At 47.3% G+C, this 24,798-nt stretch overlaps 2 protein-coding genes across 2 annotated transcripts; one reads left to right on the top strand and one right to left on the bottom strand.

Annotated features, from left to right (window-relative positions):
* Nucleotides 1–1,409: 1,409 nt before the first annotated feature.
* Nucleotides 1,410–2,896, bottom strand: UCRPA7_3885 (kynureninase 1; the record flags this gene model as incomplete). The annotated part of the gene is made up of 2 exons (XM_007916399.1): nt 1,410–2,563; nt 2,758–2,896. 2 exons carry the CDS (start codon nt 2,894–2,896, stop codon nt 1,410–1,412), a joined length of 1,293 nt encoding a protein of 430 aa, XP_007914590.1.
* A 9,586-nt stretch (nt 2,897–12,482) lies between these two features.
* On the top strand, nt 12,483–13,109 carry UCRPA7_3886 (putative nad dependent epimerase protein; the record flags this gene model as incomplete). The annotated part of the gene is made up of 1 exon (XM_007916423.1): nt 12,483–13,109. One exon carries the CDS (start codon nt 12,483–12,485, stop codon nt 13,107–13,109), a length of 627 nt encoding a protein of 208 aa, XP_007914614.1.
* Between the last annotated feature and the right edge of the window lie 11,689 nt (nt 13,110–24,798).

Consider the following 24,798-nt stretch of genomic DNA (forward strand, 5'->3'; position numbering starts at 1 on the left):
GAGGTAGCGGAACCCGTGCAAGCCGTCGACACAGACTTGCGTGCCGTGTTCACACCCGTGCTGAGCGATCCAGGTATATGGTTTCAGCTTCACCGCAATCTACCCATACACCATCAGCGGCACGGATATGGCATGTATAACAGCCACAAAACTCACTTGATCAGTGCCCTGAGTGATCTTTTCAGCCTGTTATTGGATTAGCAATGATCTGTGTCTGGAGTTCCATCTGTGGGATCACTAACGCCACCAGCATTGTCAGATCGAGTGAAATCGGATCTATCGGTGAGGCCTTCGAGAGTCTCTGAGAAAGCCAGGGTTATGCCTGGAAGTCCATCGGTCGAATTATCATCACTTTCGTATGCCTCTGCGCCTTCGAACTCAATTGACAGGAGGCCCGCATAATTTTGGCCAAAATCTATGACAATTGTCGGTATATCATCATCCTGATCTTGACGGGTAAGCACAGTCAAGCCATTTCCTGCAACTAAACCATCAGGATTCTTGACATTGCCCGTTGTGTATTGGTCGAGAACTCGTAATGGCAATACCGCCTTGCTAGGAGGCGCTCGGACATACTTTTGCCAGGAGCTTTCGTATTTGCTTGACAGGTCCTGCTGTGGTGCTGGTGTTGTTGTCACTAAGGGCAATAGGAAAAGCAGAACGAGACTGCTCAAAGACGGACAGAGGAACTTATTTGCCATGGTTCGCCCTATTTAAGCCAGACAGGAACTTACAGTAGTGATAGTCTTGGAAGTTCATCCCGCGATCCAGCGCGAGGACTACCTCATATAGATTCAGAAGGAAAAGTATTAAGAAGGCAGGATGAGGGCCCCATGGACCGAAGCGGCAAGTGGCCAACATCATTTAATCAAGCAAACGCGCCGATCTTGCATGCTGAGGTCGCAGTCTGACAGAAACCCGCATGGCATCACAATACTCCGCTCTCCAATCGATGCCGGTCCGAAAGCTATGAGGGATTGCTGGGGGCCTATTGTGTCTTGCGTGAGGAGGAGTGGTTGATTGCGGGGAACACAGCGCTCCACATGGCCTACGGTTGCACTGGAAAACCCCTGTTTGCTTGTCCTAACCCCCACCAACATGCAAGACCTAATACGACGTTTCATGGACCAAGAATGAGACTGGCACTTGATGAAGATCATCTCGATGCTAAATAACGATAGAGATATTTGAAAATGCACCTATTTAAAGTGCAATGAGAAATTCATGGATGGTCCTGAGGTGGTGACCGAAATTCCAGAGAGTCAGACTCAACTTCTGCTGATAGTCAAGTAACATACACCACTACCACATATTTGCTCTTGATAACATATCATTACAGTGACCTGATTGGATCTATTCAACGCTGCATGATTTACTCCTCTCGTCTATACACTGTATCACGTTGCTCACTATTTTGCTTTATTCGCAGCCTGCAGAGCAACTTCAAAGGCCTCGACGAAGTCAAGGCAATCCCCAAAAGTATTGTACAGTGGAGCAGGAGCTACCCGAATGACATTCGGCTTACGTTCGTCGACAATGACAGCTCGTGCTTCAAGTTCTTTCATCACACCATCCAACAAGCCGTCGGATAGGAGCAAACTGAGCTGAGCACCTCTTTGAGTCGGATCCGTTGGCGTTATAATCCTGAACAGCGCTTTTGACTGCTCTGACATATCTTTAAGCAAATCCTCGAGGTATTGCGTCAGTCGAACTGATTTCTGTCGCAATGCCAGCACTCCACCAGCCAGTTCGAAGACTTCAAGGGAAGCACACAAGCTCGTAATATCGAGGATGCTTGGGTTGCTCAACTGGAAGCCGGCAGCGCCCTTCACAGGATGAAACTTCGTTGCCATCACGAACCGCGTCGACTTGTCATTTCCCCACCACCCAGCGAAGCGATTAGTGTAACCTTCCTCGGCCTTTTCTTCTGTGATTGCCTTTGTGACCTGGCTGTTGCGGGTATGCACAAACATGCCTCCGATGCAACCTGGGCCGCCGTTCAGGTACTTGTAGCTACACCAAGCCGCCGCATCAACATCCCAGTCATGAAGAGACAATGGCACATTGCCGACGGCGTGTGCGAGGTCCCAGATGACAAAGATTTCGTGTTTGTGAGCGTACGCTGTGATGGTAGGAATGTCCAGCAGCTGGCCAGTGTAGTACTGTATCCCAGGGAGGAGGATGAGCGCAGTGTCGTTTGCATGTTTCGAAATGAGGGACTGGATGTCATAGGTGCTAAACACATTGTCAGTAGAGAATGGCGATTCTACAAGCACCATAGATGTTGCTGTAGACAGGCCATGATGGCGGATCTGTGTCTCTACGGCAAAATGATCACTCGGAAAAGCCTTGCTTTCGAGGATGATCTTGTGCTTGCCCTTCGGATCCGGATGGTAGAACGATGAGAGTAGGAGATGTAGATTGCCCGTAAGCGTCTGCATCACAGCGACCTCTGACGACTCGGCGCCAACGATCGGTGCAATCATCTGTGCAGCCTTCTCGTCCGCGTCCAGCCATGTCGGCAGAGGTGAATCCTCCAAGGGTTTGAAGTGACCTTGGACCCCTTGAGTGCCCCACGTACTCAAGTATTGTTGAATTCGTGTAGTTGTCCGCTTGGGCTGCAAACCCAAAGAGTTGCCACAGAGGTAGGTACATTTATCTTGCCCTGGCCCTTCAACTGAGATCGTCTCTATACACACAGTATCGGTAAGTGTCGTGAGGCTATGAGGTATACAAAGCGTCTCGTTCTGCACTCACCTTCCCTTGCGAGCCGTTTACTCGCTATGTCGGCTTTTGTCGGGATGACAAACTCGTGGTGAAGGGATGGTAGCGCATCTTCACTGTCTAGAGCCTTTGCGCGATCTCGAAGACTGAAGTCCTGGCCCGCCGAACTCATGGTCAATGACTGATACAAAAGCCTCGATATTGGCTTCGATTTTGCAGGAGGACTCGGTGATTCATGCAGGCGGGTAAGTTTTGCAAGAATGATGAGCTCTTGAAGTGATATTTTCCCCTCCGATAGCGCGGGCCGCACCCCGCCTGACAGCCGGCGCAATGCGCCGTGGGTTCTGCCGGCCCCAAAAATGATTTGCTACCTACCTACACGCTCTAGCATCATCGAGCATATGGACTCGCGATTATTTACGGCATGCTTCAATAAATACAATCCCCTCACGAAATATTAGCACATAAAAGAAAGCAGAGAAACGAGGGTAGAATGGATATTCAATCTCCCTACTACACTTGTGGTCTGCGTCTTAGTCATCTAATTCACCTTTTGAGATGAAGCATAATTAACATCCATTTGGAGACTACCGTTGGAACAACTCACAGCGTTTGTTTAGAAGCTGTAGACTGAATATGTCCAGGCACCTCATCACTCTCAAGAGCACTCAGTATATCCTCAATGATTGATTTCCTGTGCCAAGATCGCAACGGCTAGATTGGCATTCGAACATGCATAAGTGAGTTGCAATCCATGTAAGAGTTTCGGTGCCCATAGGGAGCGTGCACCATCACATATATGAAGTCATAGTATGGCATGACTTGGACCCAAATGTCTTGTTCAAAGTTTCCAGATGCGATAAAGATACCACATATTAAGAGTTTCTTTGGAAACCTGACTCATGAAGACAACTTACTCCGGCCACCTCCACGGAACGCCGCCTGAACCTTTAGGTTCCGGAGCTACACGGCTTTATTGCTAATCCTGTCTCAACCAAAAAAACTGACGACGATTGCATGTACGCATCCGAATCTCCGGCCGGATAGAATCTAACGCGAGTTCACGTGAAAACGCGAAGATTTCTTGCATTTTTGAAGTCCAATAGTGTCAGCTATTGTCCTTGGTGTGAACCAATAAAATATATAAGACATGGGAGATTTCTCGCAGACTTTTTGACTCGCTGCGATCCAGGTTGGGCTTACGTCAAGATGGCTGAAAGTAGGAAATACGATATCACCATTCTCGGTGCTACGGGCTGGACAGCAACAATATGTGCCGAGCATATCACTAAAACCTTTCCCACGACAAAAAAATGGTGTATCGCAGGACGATCGGAAGCTAAGCTTCAGGCTCTTCAAGAGAGGCTCAGGTCCATCAACTCTGATAGACTTCAACCGGACATTTATGTTGTACCTCAGCTAGACGAATTAGCCCTGGAACCATTGGTTGTACGAAGTAAAGTTATAATCAATGGCATAGGGCCATATCACCTCTTTGGTACCCCTGTGGTGGCGGCATGTGCTAAGAATGGTACGCACTACGTCGACTTCAGCACAGAGACGGCCTGGATTATTGACATGATCAAAACCTACAACCGTGCCGCCGAAGAGTCAGAAGCCATCATCATTCCAGCTATCTCCGGATCGAGTTCACCGTCTGATCTTTCTGCATGGTTGATTGCGTCTTATGCAAAACACCATGGGCTTTCGAACCTCGATGACGTTATCTGCTCGGGAAAACTAAACATGATTGGAATGCAGGGGACATCCCTTCACACTGTTCTTGATGTTGCAGAGAACTATGGCGTTTCAGGATGGCTCAAGGGCGACTCGTGGGGAATGTCTTCGCAACCCAAACCGCAAAGAGCCTCGAAAGGGTCTCTATTTGGATACAGAAACGATCCGGTGCTTGGAAAGCTGGCTTATTCTTTTACAGCAAGTGGGAACGAGTCAGTCGTTCATCGTTCAGCAGGTCTCGATCCCAAGACATACGGCGGCAACTTCTTCTTTAGGGAATACGTTCCTACAGATAGCTTCTTGTCAGCTATTTTGTTGTACCTCGTAACGAAGCTCGGCACACTTCTTCTTGCTGTTCCATGGTTCAGAACATTCATTCGTGGCAAATCTTTCGAGCCAGGCACAGGTCCAGACCGAGACGTAAGCAGGAAAGGCGAAAGCCTAGAGTGGCGGGCTGTTGGTTACGCATCTGGCAATTCGAAGCCGCTAGTGGCCTCAAGATTTATATACAAAGGGGCACTCGTTGACATTGCTGCGATTCTCGGCGCCGAAGCTGCTGCAAGCATCATAGGCTTGACTGAGAGTACATACGGCCTGACCCCAAGGAGCGGCTTGCTGACCCCGTCCAGACTGGGGATGACCTTTATCGAAAGGCTGAAAAAGGTTGGAGTTGATATGGAAGTTGAGCCTTGTGACGTTTAACTATCGAATCATTTCTGTCGGCCACATAGATTTCGACATCTTATGTTTCTCGTTTCCCTATTATTCTAAAATACAACGCTATCTATTGATTATTTCCGTCGTCTTAAATATGTATGTTTCGCCATTTATGATAGTTTTGACCACGATTATGTGTGTCAAGGTGTAGTGGACTTCCAGGGCCCACCGACTACTACAGCGCCGCCAGGATTACTACCTTTCAACCTCTTTAAGAACCCCTATTGATCCCTGCAGTGTAATTATTACATATGAGATAGATCTTAATCTACAGTGACGACTTTGGACCGTCAGGCGCTTGTTCTCCTTACTTCTCTGCTACGATAGTGACTTCCGTGCCCATCTATCGACACAAGGTGTGGGCTTCCACGGTCCACATACTGTTGAATCGCCACCATATCACTACTTTTCGATATCTACAAGGACCCCTGTTGATCCCTACAGTGTAATTATAACATAAAAGATAGCTCTCAATCTACATTAAATGTTTTTCTCCTTACTTCACTACCAAGTGGGTTATATACTAGTCTATTGATAGATTTAAGCCTATCACATACCAGTACCTACTGAAGACTGATCAAATTGTCTAATCGGGTAAATGTGAAGCTATTCGTACAGCCAGAATACTCGTATTAGCCATTCATCCACCCACGCAAGGTTTTCGAGTCAGATGAGCGACCAATGCTTCAGACACCCCAATACTACCTTGATTACTTCTCTTTTTCTATTACTATGCTAGTAAGTAGCAATTAGCTTGCCGAAACGTCTCCTAGTAAGGTCTTTCGCTCTGGGCGAGATTAGGCCTGCTGGATAGCGAAGATTGAAACCCTAGACAAAGCAAACAATATATGGGAGGAAATTGATCCAGATTCGGGAAATTTACGTGCTTTTCTCGAGACGCAATCCAGTCAAATAGACTAGAGATATTTTTTCTCATTACTTCACTAATACCTGAAGTGGTTTGTGTGCTCGCGCACTAACAATATGCCTCACACCCAAAAAGATAAATGCGGGGCAGCGCAGCTAGGACCGACACAGGTCAGACAGGAAACGAGAGCCATTGCGAAGCTAGAAAGACGTTTAGAGAGCCAAAAAAACGATCCTGCCAGGACTCGAACCTGGAGTCTTTGCCACCGGAAAGCAACGCCTTAGCCATTAGGCCACAGGACCGAAAATCGCGCCGAACAGATGTACTAGTGCTTCGGGATTTCTCGAAATTTTAAGCTAAGAGACCTCAACAGAGCGGAGCCACTCCAAATTTCAAGTTGTGGACTGTAGACTACATTTCTGTACAATTCGGCTACAAATTTACCCTATGGCCTCGAGCCAGACTCGAAATATTAACTTCTCCTGCTGAGGGGGCGGAGAAGATCACAGGGGTGGCCTGATTTTTACGCTAGCTAACATTACGCGATACGTTTACGTTGAGAAGCGCTGTGCACTAGTTTCAATCACCACGAAAAGCGGCCTGACCAGGGCATACAATCAGTAATAAACTAGTAAGAAATGGTATCTAATGCTCCTTGTTGTAACGATTATCATTTACTAAAGACAAGACGGTCTACAGGCTTGCATAGCTAAAGGGTTTGTTCATTCCAGTGTGAAATTCTTTTCGCACGCTTTTGAAAGCCCAATCTATCTAGAGATTCACTTCTTCTCACATCGTGCTGGGTATTTCGAGAAATACCGCTGATATACCTAACGCAGATAACATAATGCTGGCATATCCGGCGTCATATAGCTTACGTGAGGGCCAATCATGTGGGCTTGACTGGTCCGGTGATCCAAGCAGCAGGCCAATAACAAAACTCACTCGTAAGTTGTAAGGGCCAACATAAGACACCATGCAGTTTTTGGGTTGCATTGCGAATTTTATCGGCAGATGTATACTAGTCTGAATTCCAAAAGTCCATGTTAAGGTGTCGAATGGCAATGTCAATATTGACGGACTATCTAGAAGAAGCTCGTCACACTATTTAGAGTTCACGTAGTGCAAGGGGGCGGGGAAGTATAAAAGGTCGGGAAAGCTTACTAGAGAATTATCGATATTCTGTATCATTGAAGAAATTTAAATCTTGGTAAGTATCTAGCAAGTTGAACAGGATTAGGAAGTTAATCCAACTACGCGAACATGGGCTCACAGCAACTACCATTCATCATGTCACCTGCATTCTGGGACCAGTATCTCAAATATCGCCCGCATTATCCACAATCTATGTTTCATGATTGGCTCGACTTCCACCAAGGGCCATTAGATTCCGTACACGATCTCGGGACAGGATGTGGCATAGGTGCCCAATGCCTAATGGCCGCTGCCGAAGCACGCGGTGAGCCGGTCAAGCGTGTGTACCTTTCAGACCCGGGGGCAACAAACCTGAATGTTGCTGCTCAGGCTCTCAACAATTTGACTCATCCTGACACAATATTCAACTTCCAGCAAGCTAAAGGCGAAGACGAATTTCTAGAGCCTTCGTCTATAGATATGGTTACCGCATGCGAGTCAATGCACTGGACTGATGCGCCGGTGGCAACGAAGAACATTCTGAACAGTTTAAGGCCAGGCGGAACATTTGCCGCGGTATTTTATCATGTTTATCCGACCATTCGAAACAACGCACGCGCAGAGCAAGCTTTTAGGCAAGCGATGGAAGAGCATTACTCTCGCTGTGCGAAAGAAAACCTTCTTGACGATAATTGGCGGAAAGGACATCTACATGCTTCGACCGGGTTGGATTATATGGACCTTAGTCCGCATAAGTGGGAAGATGTAAGGAGGATCTATGTCAACACCAAAGACTATGGAAATGTCTGGCCTTGGCCTCATACTGTCGAGCTACTGGGGCCAAAGCCAGCGTCCAAAGTTGACTTCTTGAGTGGTAATGAAACTCGAAAATGTGAAGAGAATTGGAATGACTAGCAAATGGAGGATTGTACACTAGACTGGCTGAGAGAGTCTATGATTTCTCTTCATAGCGCATTCGATGAAGCGACATTTTCTTCCGCAGCCTGGAAAGAACTGGAGGCTGCGGCTTCAGATACAGGCGGCTTATTACATATCACGTTTCCTGTTACCATACTATTAGCGCGGAAGAAAATGTGTTAGTATAATAGTCGAGTGGGTAATTCGACAAAGGCACACGAGAGTCTCCTTTAGATAGACAGAGAAACGATGTTCACCTTTTCGACTTTAGATGGCAGACCAACCTATTTCTTCAACTGAACAATGATTATATCCTTCTCCCTCACTTATAGTATCATTCAGCCTAAAAGTGATGTTAAGCAATAAAGGACTCATAGGGGGCACACCTGATTGGTCATGTGATGATTTGCCGCTAAAAACCAACCACACGTCATTCCTCTGTTAAGCCTGACCGACACTTCAACAATTACCCCATCCATGTATTAGCATGGCTTCAACAGATGAGCCAGATGGCCCGCTTTGGGACGATCCTGAAGCAGATATTAGTCATTCTCGGTCATCTGAAGATATCAGTGACAGACAAGAAGTGTACCAGCCCCTCTGGGTTCGTCTGGCTGTCATCTTGATCAATTTTTTGATAGAATTGTATGATCAAATTCGAATCGTTCCCGAGATTGCCTTGTTTGAACATTCAATATGTCGTTCCTATTATACAAACCACAATCCCTCTGTCATTAGCCCTGGAGGCTCGATTCCAGAGCACCTGTGCAAGATTAAGCCGGTACAACGCCGATTAGCTAGTTTTAGAGGCTACAAGGCTTTGTTTGATGGGATTGCAAGTATGTCTTCCGCAGTCTGTATATCAAGTAAATCTGTACTAACTCTATCAGTCTTTATAATGGCTATCCCAATGGGAACACTTGCTGATAAGCTTGGTCGAAAGAAAGTTCTTGCAACCAGTATCCTTGGCCCCTTGCTTTCAACTGGCTGGATGCTTTTGATTGGTGCGTATTGCTCAAGTCTTCATACACTGGCAGAGTTGCAAGAACATCTAAACTCACCGAGGCCTCTAGGCGCGGGAGGGTTCGCGGGGGGAAGTATTAAGCTGATTTGGTTTTCCTCTGCATTCTACCTCTTGGGAAATCTTTCATCAGCCAATGCAACTGTTTATGCAGTCGCAGCGGATTCCTGCCCACCATCACAAAGGAGCCGGTATTTCTACTACGTTTACTCAACATTTCTAGTGTGTGAATTGTTCGCACCAGCGATTGTCTCGATGTCGATAGACCGAAGCGTTTTAATCCCCTTTGGTATCGGTCTGGGTGCACTAGCCTTGTGTTATCCAATTCTCTGGGCAATTCCAGAGACTCATCAGCCAAGTCACGAGAGATCAAAAAAGTCTCGGCAGGATCTGACGGCCACTACGGATTCCACAAGCGATAATGAACCTTTGTTGCGATCTTCCACAACGCCGCCGAAATATGCGATTGCCCCTGACCAGGAGAACATCTTCATGGTATTACGGAAAAGAAACCTACTTCTCGCACTCGTCGTATTGTTTGTTGGGGCATTCAGACAGGCCACAGTGTCTGTTTTGCTGCAGTATGCTACCGCGCGGTTCGAATGGCATCTCTCACGCACAGCCATGCTAGTGTCAGCTATAGCTGTGATGAATATTGTCCTCTTTCTGTTCATTCTCCCTCAATGCGTTGCATACTTGACTTCTCACTTGCACATACGAGCAGAGCTCATCGACTACACGATTGTCTTTGCAAGCTTAGTTATACTTGCATTTGGTTCATTATTCATGGGTCTCGCGCCAACTGGCAATCTTCTCACAGCAGGCAAGTTATAGTTCTCACGTGCAACAACCCTACTAACTTCATTAGCGGTGTTGGTGTTTGCAACGGGCTACGGCACGCGGGTCGCTGTCCTCTCGCTTGTGACTATCTGGACCAATGAAGACGTGCGTGCGCGTATATTCGCAATTGCCCAACTCGTTGAAATCGTGGGAAGAATATGCGCCGACCCTCTATTGCTAAGGTTTTTCGCCATATCTCTAAATGACAAAGGATTCTGGGCTGGCCTTCCTTTCTTCATTGCAGCGGTGAGTACGCTCGTTGTTTAGAACATCGGCGTTTTCTAATATGCTCTAGGCTGGCTTCACTATTGGTGCAGTTGCTTGGAGGTTTGTTAAACTTGAAACGGGAACAGGGCGATGAAGCTTGGGACTTCATGAACTCCATTATTCTAAATAGATTGGCATATGTTGCATGATACACGGTGCATAGCTCATGGCGCATCAAGACTGATTGTCTGCTTTGTTCTGAGACTAGAAACATGCTTTCTTTACCTTACTCAAATAGGCATGCAGCGAAATTCTGTGGCAAAGTATACTTTTTACGGAAGATAAATTGCCTTTCAATACTAATAATCCACAGTCGCAGTAGTATTTAGGGGGGAAATGAGAACCTCCTTCTGCATACTTTTATGAAATTGTGTTGGATTTGAACCATGTTCAAAACTCCCCATTGTTGAGATAATTGAGACAGGCATAGAACGAGCTTTCTCAATTGTGACTGGACTCCTACTCAACTGCGTAATTGCCTCAATTCTTTCCTGCGGCATCATCATTATAGTATCATTATACTTGTCGATAAATCTGCTCAAATGACTGATACCGATGTGACCAAATATTAAAGGCCCAAAGGTTCTTGACCATATTCTGATTTATGTATCCTAATTCAACTACCTGACGTGGACAGAATGTTGATGAAGCCTTGGGCTACTGTGTCTGATGAATAGAAGCAGTTTGTCATTCATCAATTGAATCTAGAGTTAGACTGCCTTAGAAGTCCATAGAGATCCCGGCGCAGTCCCAAGTAACTTACCTCCTGCGAAATATAACTTTAGCGGGATTTCACACAAAGGGACCGGCCACCTGAGATGTCACCTGATGTTCGTATAAAGTGGACACCATCTGTTGAGCCTCAATATCATTATACTTTTGTTGGTTATATTTTCATATATCTTCTTCTGTCATGTAAGATACTGCCTGTATAATTGTGAAAAGTAAGCAACCTATCCATATGAAAATCTAATGCATTGTTAGCCTCCGTCTAACTTCATGTATGGTACAGCGCTGATATTGATCCCCTCAATGTGGCTCGAGGAGTGAATTACAGGAATCATTCAAACCGTGAGGTCTCTCATTGACAATATTGATTGTTGGCTTGATGATTACGATGCATGTTTCGCCATCACACGCCGCAATCAGGAGAGTGGAAATGAGATGAGGGGAGCAATTGGAATGAGAGCGGAAATCTGCGCAATGCCAAGCCGCTAAGATTCGCTTATACGCAAGACATGTATTTTTCGGCGCGCGACGAAGTCTTTACCAAGCTGGGCAGCCCCAAAACCGCGGCTCCGATTCGCCGTTCAGCTACCTACGTGCCGGCCTGAGTCGTTTTCATCGGGGCGCAGCTACACCGGAAACCGTCCACCCCTTTCGGGCAAGACCCTCTGCTTCGGGTGTGGACACCTCGACGTTACCCAGTGCATTCATTGTACAGCACAGTATGCCATTTGGGCCGACGTGGAGTAACGTGAAAGATTTCACTTCGAGGGTTGCCGAGTGGGGATGTCGTCGCGTCCTGACCGGGTAGCTGTTTTAGATCCTTGCATGGAGCATGGACGAGTCAAGAGCCATTACTGGTGGCGCCTGAATGAGCTGTGCTAAGATGAGGCGCTTTGTGCGTGAAATGTATGTACACGTACATCAGCCTCTACCAAATGTGAGGAGAGGGTCGTCGTACCCATCAGTCCAAGACTGGGGAAAGGTGAAGATCGGAACACTGGCCTAGCGTTGCCCTTCCTTGACCTTTATAGAGCTCACAGAGTAGATAAGAATTTCAGTACCTGTTGCACGGTGTCTCCGTCTCGACGTTTGTCTATCACTCACTGAAGTCACTCTTTGAAGTACTCACCCTCACCACACTCTCTTGATATTACTTTGAACATTTCGGTTATTAGTTCCTCGCCATGGCTGCCTCTGCAACGTATAGATCAAAGCCTATAACAGACATCTTTACAAACGACACAGATATCAACAGACGAACATGTAGACGAACAGTTCCTATGCGAGTCTTGATTTTAGGTCTGGGTCGAACAGGAACAGCCTGTGAGCATCTCCTTTTGCATTCCTACACGATGGTCGTCACGTCCCTCAAGATTTCTACCTGTTCCTTTTGACATGGCTTCTAGCATGATCTAATACTGACTGTATGGTTGGATATCAGCTATGAGAGAGGCAATGCGCCAATTAGGATATGTTGACACATATCATATGATGAGCTGTTCTATCGAGAATCCTCCAGATGCACTTATGTGGATGGATGCACTGAGAGCGAAGTACGATGGCGTCGGCAAACCTTTCACAAGCGAAGATTGGGACCAGTTATTGGGCAATTGCCAGGCTGTGTGTGATTGGCCTGCGGTTGCATTCGCCAAGGAGCTCATTGAGGCATATCCCGAGGCCAAAGTTGTGCTCACAACCCGCGACGTCGACAGCTGGCACGCTTCTACAATGAAGACATTCTACTGGCGTGCGATGGAGCCAGAGCTGCGGCTCTTGTCATATGTCAGCTGGGCTGCCTCCATGTACAGCCCGATGATACAGAAGTTCTTTGAGGGTTTTTTCAAGGGCGACTTTCCTGGACGAGGCAAGGAAGTCTTCTTACGACATTACGACGAAGTTCGAAGCCTAGTCCCTAAAGAGAATCTCCTGGAATTCAAGGTCGCTGAGGGGTGGGAGCCCCTGTGCAAATTTCTCGGCGAGCGAGTGCCGAAGGGGCAACCGTTCCCCAACATCAACGACAACCGAATCTTCGTGTCGAGATCCCGGTATCGAAACCGCATGCAGATGTTCAATGTTCTGCTCCGGTTCGTTATGATAGCCGCGCTCGGCGGCGCATGTCTTATCATTGCGTGGGCGTTTCTATTGGGTAACTAGAAGGTGTTTTGTTATGGGGCCCTGGTCGCCCCCGTATTTCCAGTCCTTGGATTGTCTTTTGTATTCTTGTCTATCTCATGCATTGGAAAGCATGTATGCAAGTAGACCAAGGAAAAACCACTTGATGTTAGCATTAGCTTGATATGGGTGTGGGGACATAGACTTGGCCCCTTTCGCCCACCGGCGTTATTAATTTTGATTTAATTGCAAATACACGTGTAAATATTTCTGACAACCTGTACCTGCGCCTCCAAAGGACAGTGCCCGCTACCGTGCATGCGCACTAGATCCTCACCCGTCTCAAACGATGTAATTCTACTGGTTTGTCTGATCATGTCATCATGACGTAGTAGCTCTGTCGCTCTTCAGATAAAGAAGCGCTGAACTTTTATCAATGGCATTTGCGAGTCACGACTATTTCCATAATAAGGGGCTGACCCAGATGTAGCCGCGTAAGCTCTCATACTAGCACTGGGAATACACAAAACCCATCATTTTTGAACAGCAATTACGAATCGAAATCACTCAGCAGGGTTTGCTACCCCATTCTGAAGTGATCGTCGAGATAAGTCGGTTTCTGCATGACAAGGCGCTTGAGTGGAGGAGGGACAGGTAGGCGCCGTCAAAGACAATCAATCGTACACACCACACGGCAATGTTGCATGCAAGTGGCTGCATGCACTGCCTCAATTCTCTTCCCTTTCCCCTTTCTCGTTAGACAGGGCCAAGAGGAGGGATAACTAGACCGTCCCGGCCATAGTGCCCGTCATTCCAGTTTCGAACTACGTGCCGAGCGCCGAGAACTGGAGCAGGAGGACGCGTCCACCCATCGGCCGCTGTCGGTTCCGACACCCCACTGTGCAGCACGGAGAGGCAGCCCGGAGGGTACCAGGAAGACGAAATGTCAAATGGCTTCTCAATGTTAGCCTCACCAAAGGGCTGCATTTTTGCGATTTTGTGAGGGAGATTTCTTGGTGGATCCTACTACGCTTCTCCATTCGGCCCTTGTCAGTGTAGATCCAGTGACCATGTCGTGTTTGTACATGTACAATGCTTGGCTTTTGCATATTTGGATGACCGGCACCGTGGGGAGTCTCCCCTGATATCGATTACCATTTTAGACGGCGTGACTTGCTTCTGAGATGGCTTGTACAGGGTGTCTCGTCCCTTACACGAAAGTCATTGCTGAACAGTGAAATAATCATGACAGCGCCAGACATCTTGAACTCGCAACTGCGAGCCAAAAGTCCTCATGGTACCCAAACAACAGCATTTTCGAATACCAATAGCCTCCCTTCACCTGATCAATTTGACATTGATCACGACGATAAAGATGTTGAGTCGCGGGAATCGAAACCGATCGCCAAGCCCGGGCCGGTGACCTGGATGTCCCTACCCCGGAAGGACCAGCTTGCCATTCTGTTCCTTTGCCGCTTTGTCGACTTCCTTCAGGTTGCATCACTGCAAGCATATGTCTTTTATCAACTTAAATATATCAATTCTTCTTTGTCCGACGCCCAGATCTCGACGCAAGCCGGGCTCCTCCAAGGATGCTTTACTGGCGCACAAGTTTTGACAGCAATCCTGTGGGGTAAGGCTGCAGATGCGACCTGGTGTGGCCGTAAATGGGTGCTGTTTATTGGTCTCGGAGGCACTGCTATCTCGTGTGTCGGATATGGATTCGCAACATCGTTCTTTTGGGCTGCATTCTGGCGTGCTGTCGGTGGAGGTATTAATGGTACTGTGGGCATCATGTAAGTACGGTTGCCGTTATACCAAGGCTGGGAGTCGCTAACGTCGACTTTCATAGTCGCACCATGATCTCAGAGATCACAAAGGAGAAGAAATATCAATCAAGAGCGTTCCTAATTCTACCCATGAGTTTCAATGTGGCGGGCATCGTTGGACCGAGTAAGTGATCGCTCAGGCATATATTGTCAGTTGGACACTGCGACTAACACAGCTTCTCTAAAGTCATGGGGGGATTCCTCGCGGATCCTGCTGCGACTTTACCAGGACTTTTCGACAAGAAAAGTCCATTCGGATTCAAGTGGATTCAAGACTACCCATATGCGCTACCAAGTCTTCTCAATGCACTCTGCTTGGCAACTGCCACAATTGTAGTGTTCTTTTTCTTGGAAGAGGTAAGTCTTCTCTATATCCTACTCATTTCAGATCATGTCTGACTGATAATGATAGACTTCGAAGGTTCGCACGAACAGATTCGATTTGGGCCTATATCTTACTTCACGGATCAAGCATATCTTAAGCAGGAGTCCAGCGTCTCAGGGGTACTCGGAAGTTCGCACTTGGGACGGAACAGAAGTTGTTATGGAACAAATGGAGAGCAAAACATCTCTTGCACCTGAGCCACCAAAATCCCACAAACCAATCCGACAACTACCATTCCGACGTGTTTGGACTCGCAATGTTATCATGACACTTGTTACAATAGCCTTTTACGACTTTCACCTCGGGGCGTTCGCAAACCTCTGGGCCCTGTTCCTGTCAACACCACGGCCAGCTGTGGGATCGGACACGCAAACTCGATCAGTCCTCTTCGGTCTGACTGGCGGCCTCGGAATGCCTTCCTCGCAAGTAGGCGTGGCAAGTTCTTTCCTAGGCATACTTGGTATGCTCTTGCAAGTTACTCTTTATCCACCTATTAGTGCTCGTCTAGGAACGCTACGATCCTTTCAGTGGTTCCTCATTGGCTTTCCGATTGCCTACTTCCTCGCGCCATATCTTGCCGTGCTCCCCTCCTCTACGCCTGCACCGGAGCCGGCATCGGGGGCTTTCATTTGGATTGGTGTGATCCTTCTATTACTCCTGCATGTCAACTCGAGGACATTTACGCTGCCGGCGAGCATCATTCTCCTCAATAACTGCAGCCCGCACCCTAGCGTTCTAGGTACGGTTCATGGGCTGGGGCAGAGTGTATCTGCTGGCTTTAGGACTGTTGGACCGGTGGTAGGAGGTTGGTGGTATGGCCTTGGCTTGGATATTGGGAAAGTAGAGGCTGGCTGGTGGGGTTTGGCTGTGATGTCGATATTGGGGTGTTGTTCTGCGATATGGATCTACGAAGGCAACGGCCATGAGATATACCTTCAAGGGGAGGAAGAAGTGGAACACCAGGCATGATATCCACTTATGAATAGACCAGTTCTCTACGCACTTTGAGGAGAGAGTGATATTCTATAGACATCAATCAAGGTGAATTATGATAGAGCAAACTTCATATGGCTTTGCAAGTGGTATCTCTTATGCTATGCGACTTAAAATACATGAATGCCAGCTATCACACTAACTGGTCGGCAATGCTTCATACTTGTGCTTGTATGTGACCCAACGCCACAGCCCAATCAAACCTCGCCAAAGTACGGCTCTGAAGTAGATCAAAACAGAAAGGGAACCAATTCCCACAGCAACTCCGAAACAAATTAGTCTTATATAGTCGCCCAGTGTTTGACGGGGTGGTGCCAACATAAGGCTGGCCTTAGTTGTCTCATATTTCGATACAGCTTCAGAGTAGCCGAGTATTGTACCGTTCTTAGCGACTGCAACCAATCGAATGTATTCCATCGTTTCATCTGAGACTTGTATCTTTGTCTCAAAAGTCTGTTTCGTCACAGAGTAGTGATTCTGGAAACCCTCATTATCCAGCACAGAATTGCTTTGAAGAACCCAGTGATCGACCTCAGTAGCGCCATTCCAACTAACGTAGATGCTCTTCGCTCTCGGCCGCATCGCAACATCTGGAAGCGACTTAGGATACCCAATCCAGGGGAATTTAAAAGTCCGATAGTTCTTACACCACCCCAGAGAATCGAGACGGGTGGCTCCAATGTGAACATCGCACAGAACCTCACCGTCTGAGGAAAATTCAGTATATGCAGGAATATGGCCCCATCCAACGAGTACGGTGTTGGAAAATGGAAGACGTTGCACAGATCCCTGAGATCCGGCTATGAATCGTTGCGGCGAGATGTGTTCTTCAAGGACCATCGCTGTCATATCATATTGATCGATGGCTATAGCGAGTCCACGGCTATGCTCCGCAGTTTCCAGCCTATCGTACGCACCATTATCGAAAAGAGTGACGATGTTACCGTCATGCCACGATGCATGATGCTGCCAACTAAAATTGGTGGCTGCGCCGTCTGAGAGGTCTGTGAAGTCGTTTCCTTCACCCCCTAATTGCCAGACGAGCTCGCCTGACGTATGGTTGACACAAACAATCGCACACATATACCTTGAGGAGATGAGGTAGTCGCCAGCAGAGTCTTTGCTGATGCTATTGATGTGAAAAAAGTCGAAAGCCTCTTTCTCAGATTTACCGAATGACCGGATTGGGGCGAGACTTTCTTCGATGGCATAGTGATCCGACGCCCTCCACTGAAAGATCAATTCGCCAGTAGCAATGTCAATCTCTTGGAAGAGACTGTCAATGATCCATCCGCTTGAGATTTCATACGATGATAGATCGTAAGGCATTTTCTCATAAATGGTCATCAATGCTGTGCCCTGATCGGTGATGAGAAACTCATGCAGATCGCCCTGGAAGTCTCCCGCCGGTGTGATATTCTTAAATACCTCGTATGAAGAGTCCAGCTATGGGGAAATGTCAGTTATCTAAATCTTCAGATGAATGAATAACGGTAACCCTACCATAAGATAATACCCTTGTCCAAAAGTCCCGTTGTCGCTGCCATGCCAGAAGGTGATGTAATCATTTCCCTGATACGACTGGACTTTCAAATCCATTGCTTGACCCCATCTTGTTTCCATCCAGACCAGGTTGCCATCCTGATCCAAGATGATGGGTCCTGGAGCTGTGACGGCGAGTCCTCGGGGTCCAATGAACACATATCCATCATCGCATCTGGGATCGGTTCTGAGAACATTTGTCCATGGCGAGGAAGCTCCGAACGATTCGTACTTCATTTGTGGGTAGGCACCGTACCATCCCCAGTCATACCAGTATGAGCTATCAATGCTGACAGAAGCAGGCGATGCTCCCATCACCGTAAATAGCGGCATGGCCAGAATGAAGGTCCATTTTGCCGTCCACATCCTTTCGGTCCTGTGCTGCCTCTCTTCCGTGTGCAAGTTTCTAGCTACAATGGCAGATGCCCGTGCAGTTAGTGAGACTACTACAGGTGGTCAGGGTGCCACACTCTCAGGCCTCCATACAATGACTATCCCCCCCACAAGTGCCTCCACTGCAATGGCAATGCCCAGATAAAACCGGGTTAGGGGATCTTACAGGGCGACCAAGGTGTCACGCGACCGTTTGAAACCGGAGCATCAACCCTTCGTGCGTGCTAACATGGTGGTATATTGTTTGGGCAGAGCTCTTTGCACGTTTCTGACAAGTTGTCTCTCCTGGGCAAGAAAGGTATTACTTCTATCGCCTTCATCTCCTGCTGATCATCCCAAGAGACGCGCGTTGAATGAACAATTATGGCCCCGACAGCCGAGTTTGATTTGGAGAGATGACCCACTCTTCAGGAGTTTGATGTACATCTACAGAAGAGCACAGTGTATAGAAGTGGAGTGGGTTATCTTGGACTGTGATCCTCTGATCACTACCCGAAGCAGCTAAGCTTACGGGGAGAGCACCCTTACTGTGGTGTGGCTCGTATGCCGCATGGATTCTCACATCTTTATGGTCGTACACTAGACTCTGCTTGCAACTTTAGGGCCTTTAGGAAGGAAAGCTTCCAAGCAGCGAAGTGGGAAAAAGCTCTTGTTGCGAGCACTGGTGCAGAATGGAGCAAGTTTGTGGGGAAGAATCTGCTTGCATTCTCTCCCGCTACGGGATGGTCTGGTCTGGGGCTATCTACACTATCTTATCAAATCCATCAAACGATTACGCGTACAACGGTGCCAAGGCGGCGCAAACGTTATAACAAAATGAACAGAGGCGATCGTCTCCCTGAAAACAAAAAAAAACTAATAAAGCTTGGATGTACACGCGATAATACTCTTCATGACTTGTCAGGTCAGAACGTCGTTCGGCGCTAGATCTCCTAGTGAATCGTTGGCAGCTGGGACAATACCGGTAGAATAAAAATTGGAATGAGATTGAAAACCTGATGATCTGGTGGATCCCAAGTCGTAAGAAAGCATACGTAGCGAGCCCCTCTACTCAATTTGGGTTTCCAGTTCGTCGGGGCCATTGCTACCTGAGTCATTTTGTTTCAATCGCAAAGCCACACTGCATCACCACAGGCTGTGGCGAATTAATCGTAGAAACTTTAGGTAGTTTTTAACCCAAGGTGAGGCTAGTTCTAATTCGTCACCGCAATACTCTTCCGCCCCTGATACCCATTACTTCTCTAAAAGCTATAGTACCCAATAATGAGAGTAACGATACTTGGTAGAGGAGGAGCATATGGCTTACATCGATGCCGTATTCACTGAGCAACAGTTACCCATTAGTTCAGGCAACCTGGTTTGGCCTCATGGCCAAGAGAAACTTGTACCTGCTCAGCGATGTTGTCAGTCATCAACTTTATGTATGAAATCACGCGTTGCGCGCTAGGATCATGGACTACTTGCTTGGACGCTATCTAATTCATTACTAACATTCTACCATATCTCTATCTAGATATCTACACAGTTGCTTTTGAATCAATGTAGTCCTGTAAGTGAGCACCTAATGTCAATGGAGTAACGTACGGGCGTGCCCCCGAAAGGACCAACACTTTTGAGATGACGTCGATATTACCGACACAAGGGTCTTTTGTTATCTTCCTGTTTTCGAGTGCTAATAAGTAATTGAGAAAATTGATAATGATTTCCTGTCTAATGGCGCAGGGATTTATGTGCTTGTAAAAGGTATATCTGGCAAATGCGACCATATCAGTATCTCTCATTACTACTCAAGTTACATGATGGAATTAAAGTCGTTATGACATATTGAGATTCGAATCCTATACTAATGGCGCTGCGGCACCGTCTCCTCGCAGATCGCTACCTGCAGAATAAATGCGCTGTCCACTGTCTAGGTCATGATGGACCCGGATAATTTGGCCGCGACCAAAGAGGGACCTTCCCATACCTTTGACATATTTGATTTCATGCCCCATGCCCTCAAGCTCCCTCGCAACTTGCTCAGTTATGCCCTCCTCTAGATAAACCGTATTGTCGACCTTTTTGCTGGGATCAGTTGACTTTCCAGGCAGACTAACTCCGACACAGATCCTAGGTGCATCTAATGCTACCTGAGGATTCATACCGAATTGCAGCATGTTCAACAAAACCTGAACATGACCTTGAGGTTGCACTACAGCATCCGTAGTCAGTAAATTACCGTTTTGATAGGTAAGAGTAGCAGAAGATTTCAGTGGGGCTTTGATGAATGCCTACAAACGCTGCAAGGGGTAAGATGAAATCGTAAATATACTTACTTGCACCACCCATGACACCAAACACCGTGTGAAGGGTATCATCGGCTGCATTTGTGATCATGGCTGGGATGATTGTATTATACGGCCGTTTGCTCGGAGCATATGCATTGGGATGGTCAGGGTCTAAATTGAAACCGGAGCCTCGATTCTGCAAGACAAATCCTGTACCAGATGGCACGATAAGGCTTCCAAACGTGTCAGCCACACTGTTAACCAAAGAACAACCATTGCCTTCAGCATCCGTGACCGCAAGATATATCGTGTCGCTCGTGTTATGGACAGGGTTGCCATGTTTCAATATGGTCGTAGCCTTCTCCGGGTCGAAGAGTTTAGATCGCTTAGTCAGATACTCGGAAGCGATCAAACTGGCGGGATTCACTTTTGATGCATGTGGGTCAGTGATGAACCAACAAGCGTCCGCAAAGGCGATACGAAGGCACTGTATAAGTGCGTGCAGATATCTGTTCCAGCTTAGTCAATATTGTCACAGCTTTGCCTGAGCTATTCACCTTGTGGTATTGTGTTCTTCAGGTCCGAAATCTGGCACTTGCCCTTGCTTCACCAGCTCCTGGAGAATGCCTAGAGCCATTTGCGCAACAATGCCTTGCCCATTAGGAGGGTGTTCCCACAGATCTATTTCCCCGTTCTCCTGACTCCCAATTCTCAACCGTATTGGAACAGCATCGGTTTCTTCACTCGAGTGTGTCTTAAGATCTTCAAGTGTCAGATGCCCGCCAAGACTGCTTGTCACCTCAATGATTGCTTCTGCAACAGAACCATCATAAAAGCCTGCCTTTCCACGTGTGGAAAGAAGTTTGAAAGTCTTAGCCAGTGATGGATTCTTGAAAATCTCACCCGCCCGTGGTGCTTTGTAATCGCCTATGTTTGAGCTCTTCTTGAGAAGTTCTGTGCCATTAGGACTCTTCATGAGCTTTTCTTCCGTCTTGAGCCACTGGGAATTTGCAACAGGTGTCAGTACTGTACCGGGAAGCAAAGTGGTCCAATCATACGTAATAGCTTGATATCTCGCTGATAGGAAATCCTTCTTCTGCCAGCTCAATTGCTGGTGTTAACACTTGCTCTAGTGACAAGCCAGAGCCATACTTCTCCACGATGTCCACCCAGGCAGCAGCAGCGCCTGGAACTGTCACTGAATGAACTGACGTGGGAGGAATAGAGCCATAGGTTCTATCAGTAATATTCAGAGCTTTACAGATGTTGTCAAGAGTTGCATTTTTCGCAGACCGACCGGATCCGTTAAGAGCATGTACCCGCTTAGTTCTGACGTCGTGGAATAGGCAAAAGCAGTCTCCTCCTAAGCCGGTCATGGATGGATCTACAAGATTGAGAACAGCAGCAGCCGCTATTGCGGCGTCCTAGGCAATGGTGAGTCGCAACTTGACCATAATATTCTCTATGAACCTTACTGCTGCATTGCCCCCTTCCCGAAGGATCCGTAATCCGGCTTGAGTTGCTAATGGTGAAGCTGTGCTGACGACGCCTTTGGTACCGTGTACGACGCTTCGTCTGCTGGGAAAGACGGTGAATTTCTCGTCATCTGAGGGGTAGTGTCCGCGTAGATGTGGGCTCATTTTCGCGCAGTTTGCAAGACACAAGAATTAGAGACAATATGCGAGTAATTTCGCCTGGGGCAACTTCTTTCAAGCGGGTTGTCAGATGCGGTGAACTGGCCTTTGCGAGATCAGACAATGGCCATAAGAGTCATCAATGATGCATTTGTCTGTCCGAGCCGACGACCGGACGTATGTTTTGGTCCCTATGGTCGCACCTGAAAAATTAGTCATAATAATAGGTAACCCACTCATCTGGCCATGCAATTGTACAATTGGTGGACTGGCAATCGCATATCGTAGGCATAGTTGTAGAATCATTCATAATTCTGAAGGGCAGTCAAGATTATCAATTCTCGGAGCCTAATTTTTTATTTTGTTTCTCTGCTAATTCATAGGTGCGAAGATGCTGAAGCGGCTTCCACGCCCCTACAATTGCTAAGCTCCATTCCTTTCATTAGTCAGAAATGCTCATATTTCTTCGACTAAACTTGAACAACTCTTATGAGTTATCGGCACAATCAAAAACTTTGCCGATAATACCTGTCGCGTACGCTTCTCGAATTGACACAGCTACACCATATCTAAGTCTTATTAGCAAGAACTACAACAAATGAAAGCAAAACCGGAAACAGAATAAACTTACGTTCCGCCTACTACCACTGCAAGATTCAGAGTTAGTAATTGCAATGTGAATATGATAAAAGAACAAGAAAGGGATGCGAGGAGACGTTTTAAAAGCAAGTGTCGAGATTGGGTTTCGACGTATGTCTTCGCTAGTCGAAATGTGGTTATAACAAGAGAAAATGAAATTCGGGAATTGCTTACTGAATAATCCAACCAACACAATAAAGATGTGGAATCCGTAAGCCGCTTTGTTGGCTGCCGTGCCTTTCCTATAGTCGCTGAAGTCGTACATCCACAACATGGCCGGGAAGACTAGACTGAATGGAGCAAAACATAACGATCCAGCAAGGCCCAGAAGATAATTGAGGATGGGTACTGCCTCAGCAATAATGAATCCCAAAGCACCTAGAATCAGGTTGGATCCAAGCCAAGTCGTCCAATGGATGACTGTTCCTTTCTGCAAGTGTTGAGAGTTTCTGAGCAACCTTACGAAGAGATACTTCGCAGCGACGTGCTGATAGATACCAACACCAATCACTAGACCAGGGAGCGCAATTCCATATGAGATCTTCTTGAATAAAGGCCCAGCGGACCCAAATGCTGGTGTCGCCAGCCAAATACCGCACCAGCGGTAGATCACCAGTGAGAAACTCAGGTACATCGCTCCAACCAAGAATCCTGTGAGCAGTACGGCTTTGCGATAATCTTTAGGGCGGCGCATCTCCGATATCACTGGAAGATACATCGATGAACCGGAGCCACTGATGAAAATGTTCGCACTAGCTGTCATCCCGGCCGTGAATGTCGGATAGGCGATAGCTGTCCATCCCAAATCAAAATCTCCTGTTGGTGGGGCTGCAGCTGGGCGATCCTGTTGCGTTACAGCCACGACAAAAATGAACACGGCGACAAAGAACGTGGAGAAGCCAACCCAGGTCAGCCAACCCAGTTTGGAAAATGTGCGGACCGCCGAGAAACCTGTGATAAGTGCGGCGGAAACGAAACTGAACACCACCGTACATGCTCCATGGTTCGAGAGTGCATTGAACGCCGTTGAGCATGACACGATACCAGCAGCGGTGATCAAAACCTGGGCCACAAGGATTTGAAGACCAACAAGCTCTCTCCCAACTACCCCCCAGAGCAAACCACACATGTCAGCCAAAGCTAGCTATTTGTTAGCCACAGGGACGAAAAGTTTCTGGGAAGAAAGGAGATACGAACTATGGCATTCTGGATGTCGGTTTCGAAAGTCTCCAAGAATGACGGCCGTATCTGTGGTCTTTTAGTCAACCTGTCTTTGCCAGAAAGACGTCATGCAGGTGGAACAAACATGTATTTAATATTTCCCAACCAACAATAGATAAGGCGCCTCCAACTGCGCCTAGAGTGGCAAGAGATCCAGGCACACTCAAAATGGACATAGCAAATTGGATTTTAAGGAAGATGATGGTGGCTCTTTGCCAGCTGACTGTTCGAAAATTGACGCCATCAGTTGTCTGCTGGAATACTTCGTGTGCCTCTAAAATTTCGGCCTTTTCAAATTCGGGAACATTTACGGAGCTGCGAGGTTCGATAACATCATCATTAGGCCCCGCTGGTGTCTTCTCCGCGTTGGTAGTTGTGGTCGCCATTATGACCTCGAAATGATCGGTGCTTTGCGGAACGTTGCGTGAATCACATAGAAGAGCGGGCCATGAAGCTTAATATACTAGCTATGCCTATCTGGATAGCTTTGAATTTGTCACTTATCTTGTTGAAGCTCAGCTTTGTTATCAATCCTCTTAGCCCCGGCCCATGGTGGCGGTTCCTAACTGCCGATGGCCGGGCATTATACCGCATGCAGGGTAGTGTATTTCTTAAAGATAAGGGTTCGTATCACGGTCTTTTGCCAGGCCGCTGGCAATTGGGATCGGAAGTGAACTTGGGTTACGGACCGCATGTGGTACCGGGCCGGGGAAACGGTCTTTTTGACAATTATCTGTAGATGGTGGTTCTACAATAAGTAATGATTGCTTACACACGTCCGACTTGAGAAAGGTGGCGGTGGCCATATACCCCATAATTTTACTGCTT

The sequence above is a fragment of the Phaeoacremonium minimum genome (assembly GCF_000392275.1).
Source record: "Phaeoacremonium minimum UCRPA7 unplaced genomic scaffold PA7_03_scaffold_292, whole genome shotgun sequence".
NCBI classification, from domain to species: Eukaryota; Fungi; Ascomycota; class Sordariomycetes; order Togniniales; family Togniniaceae; genus Phaeoacremonium; species Phaeoacremonium minimum.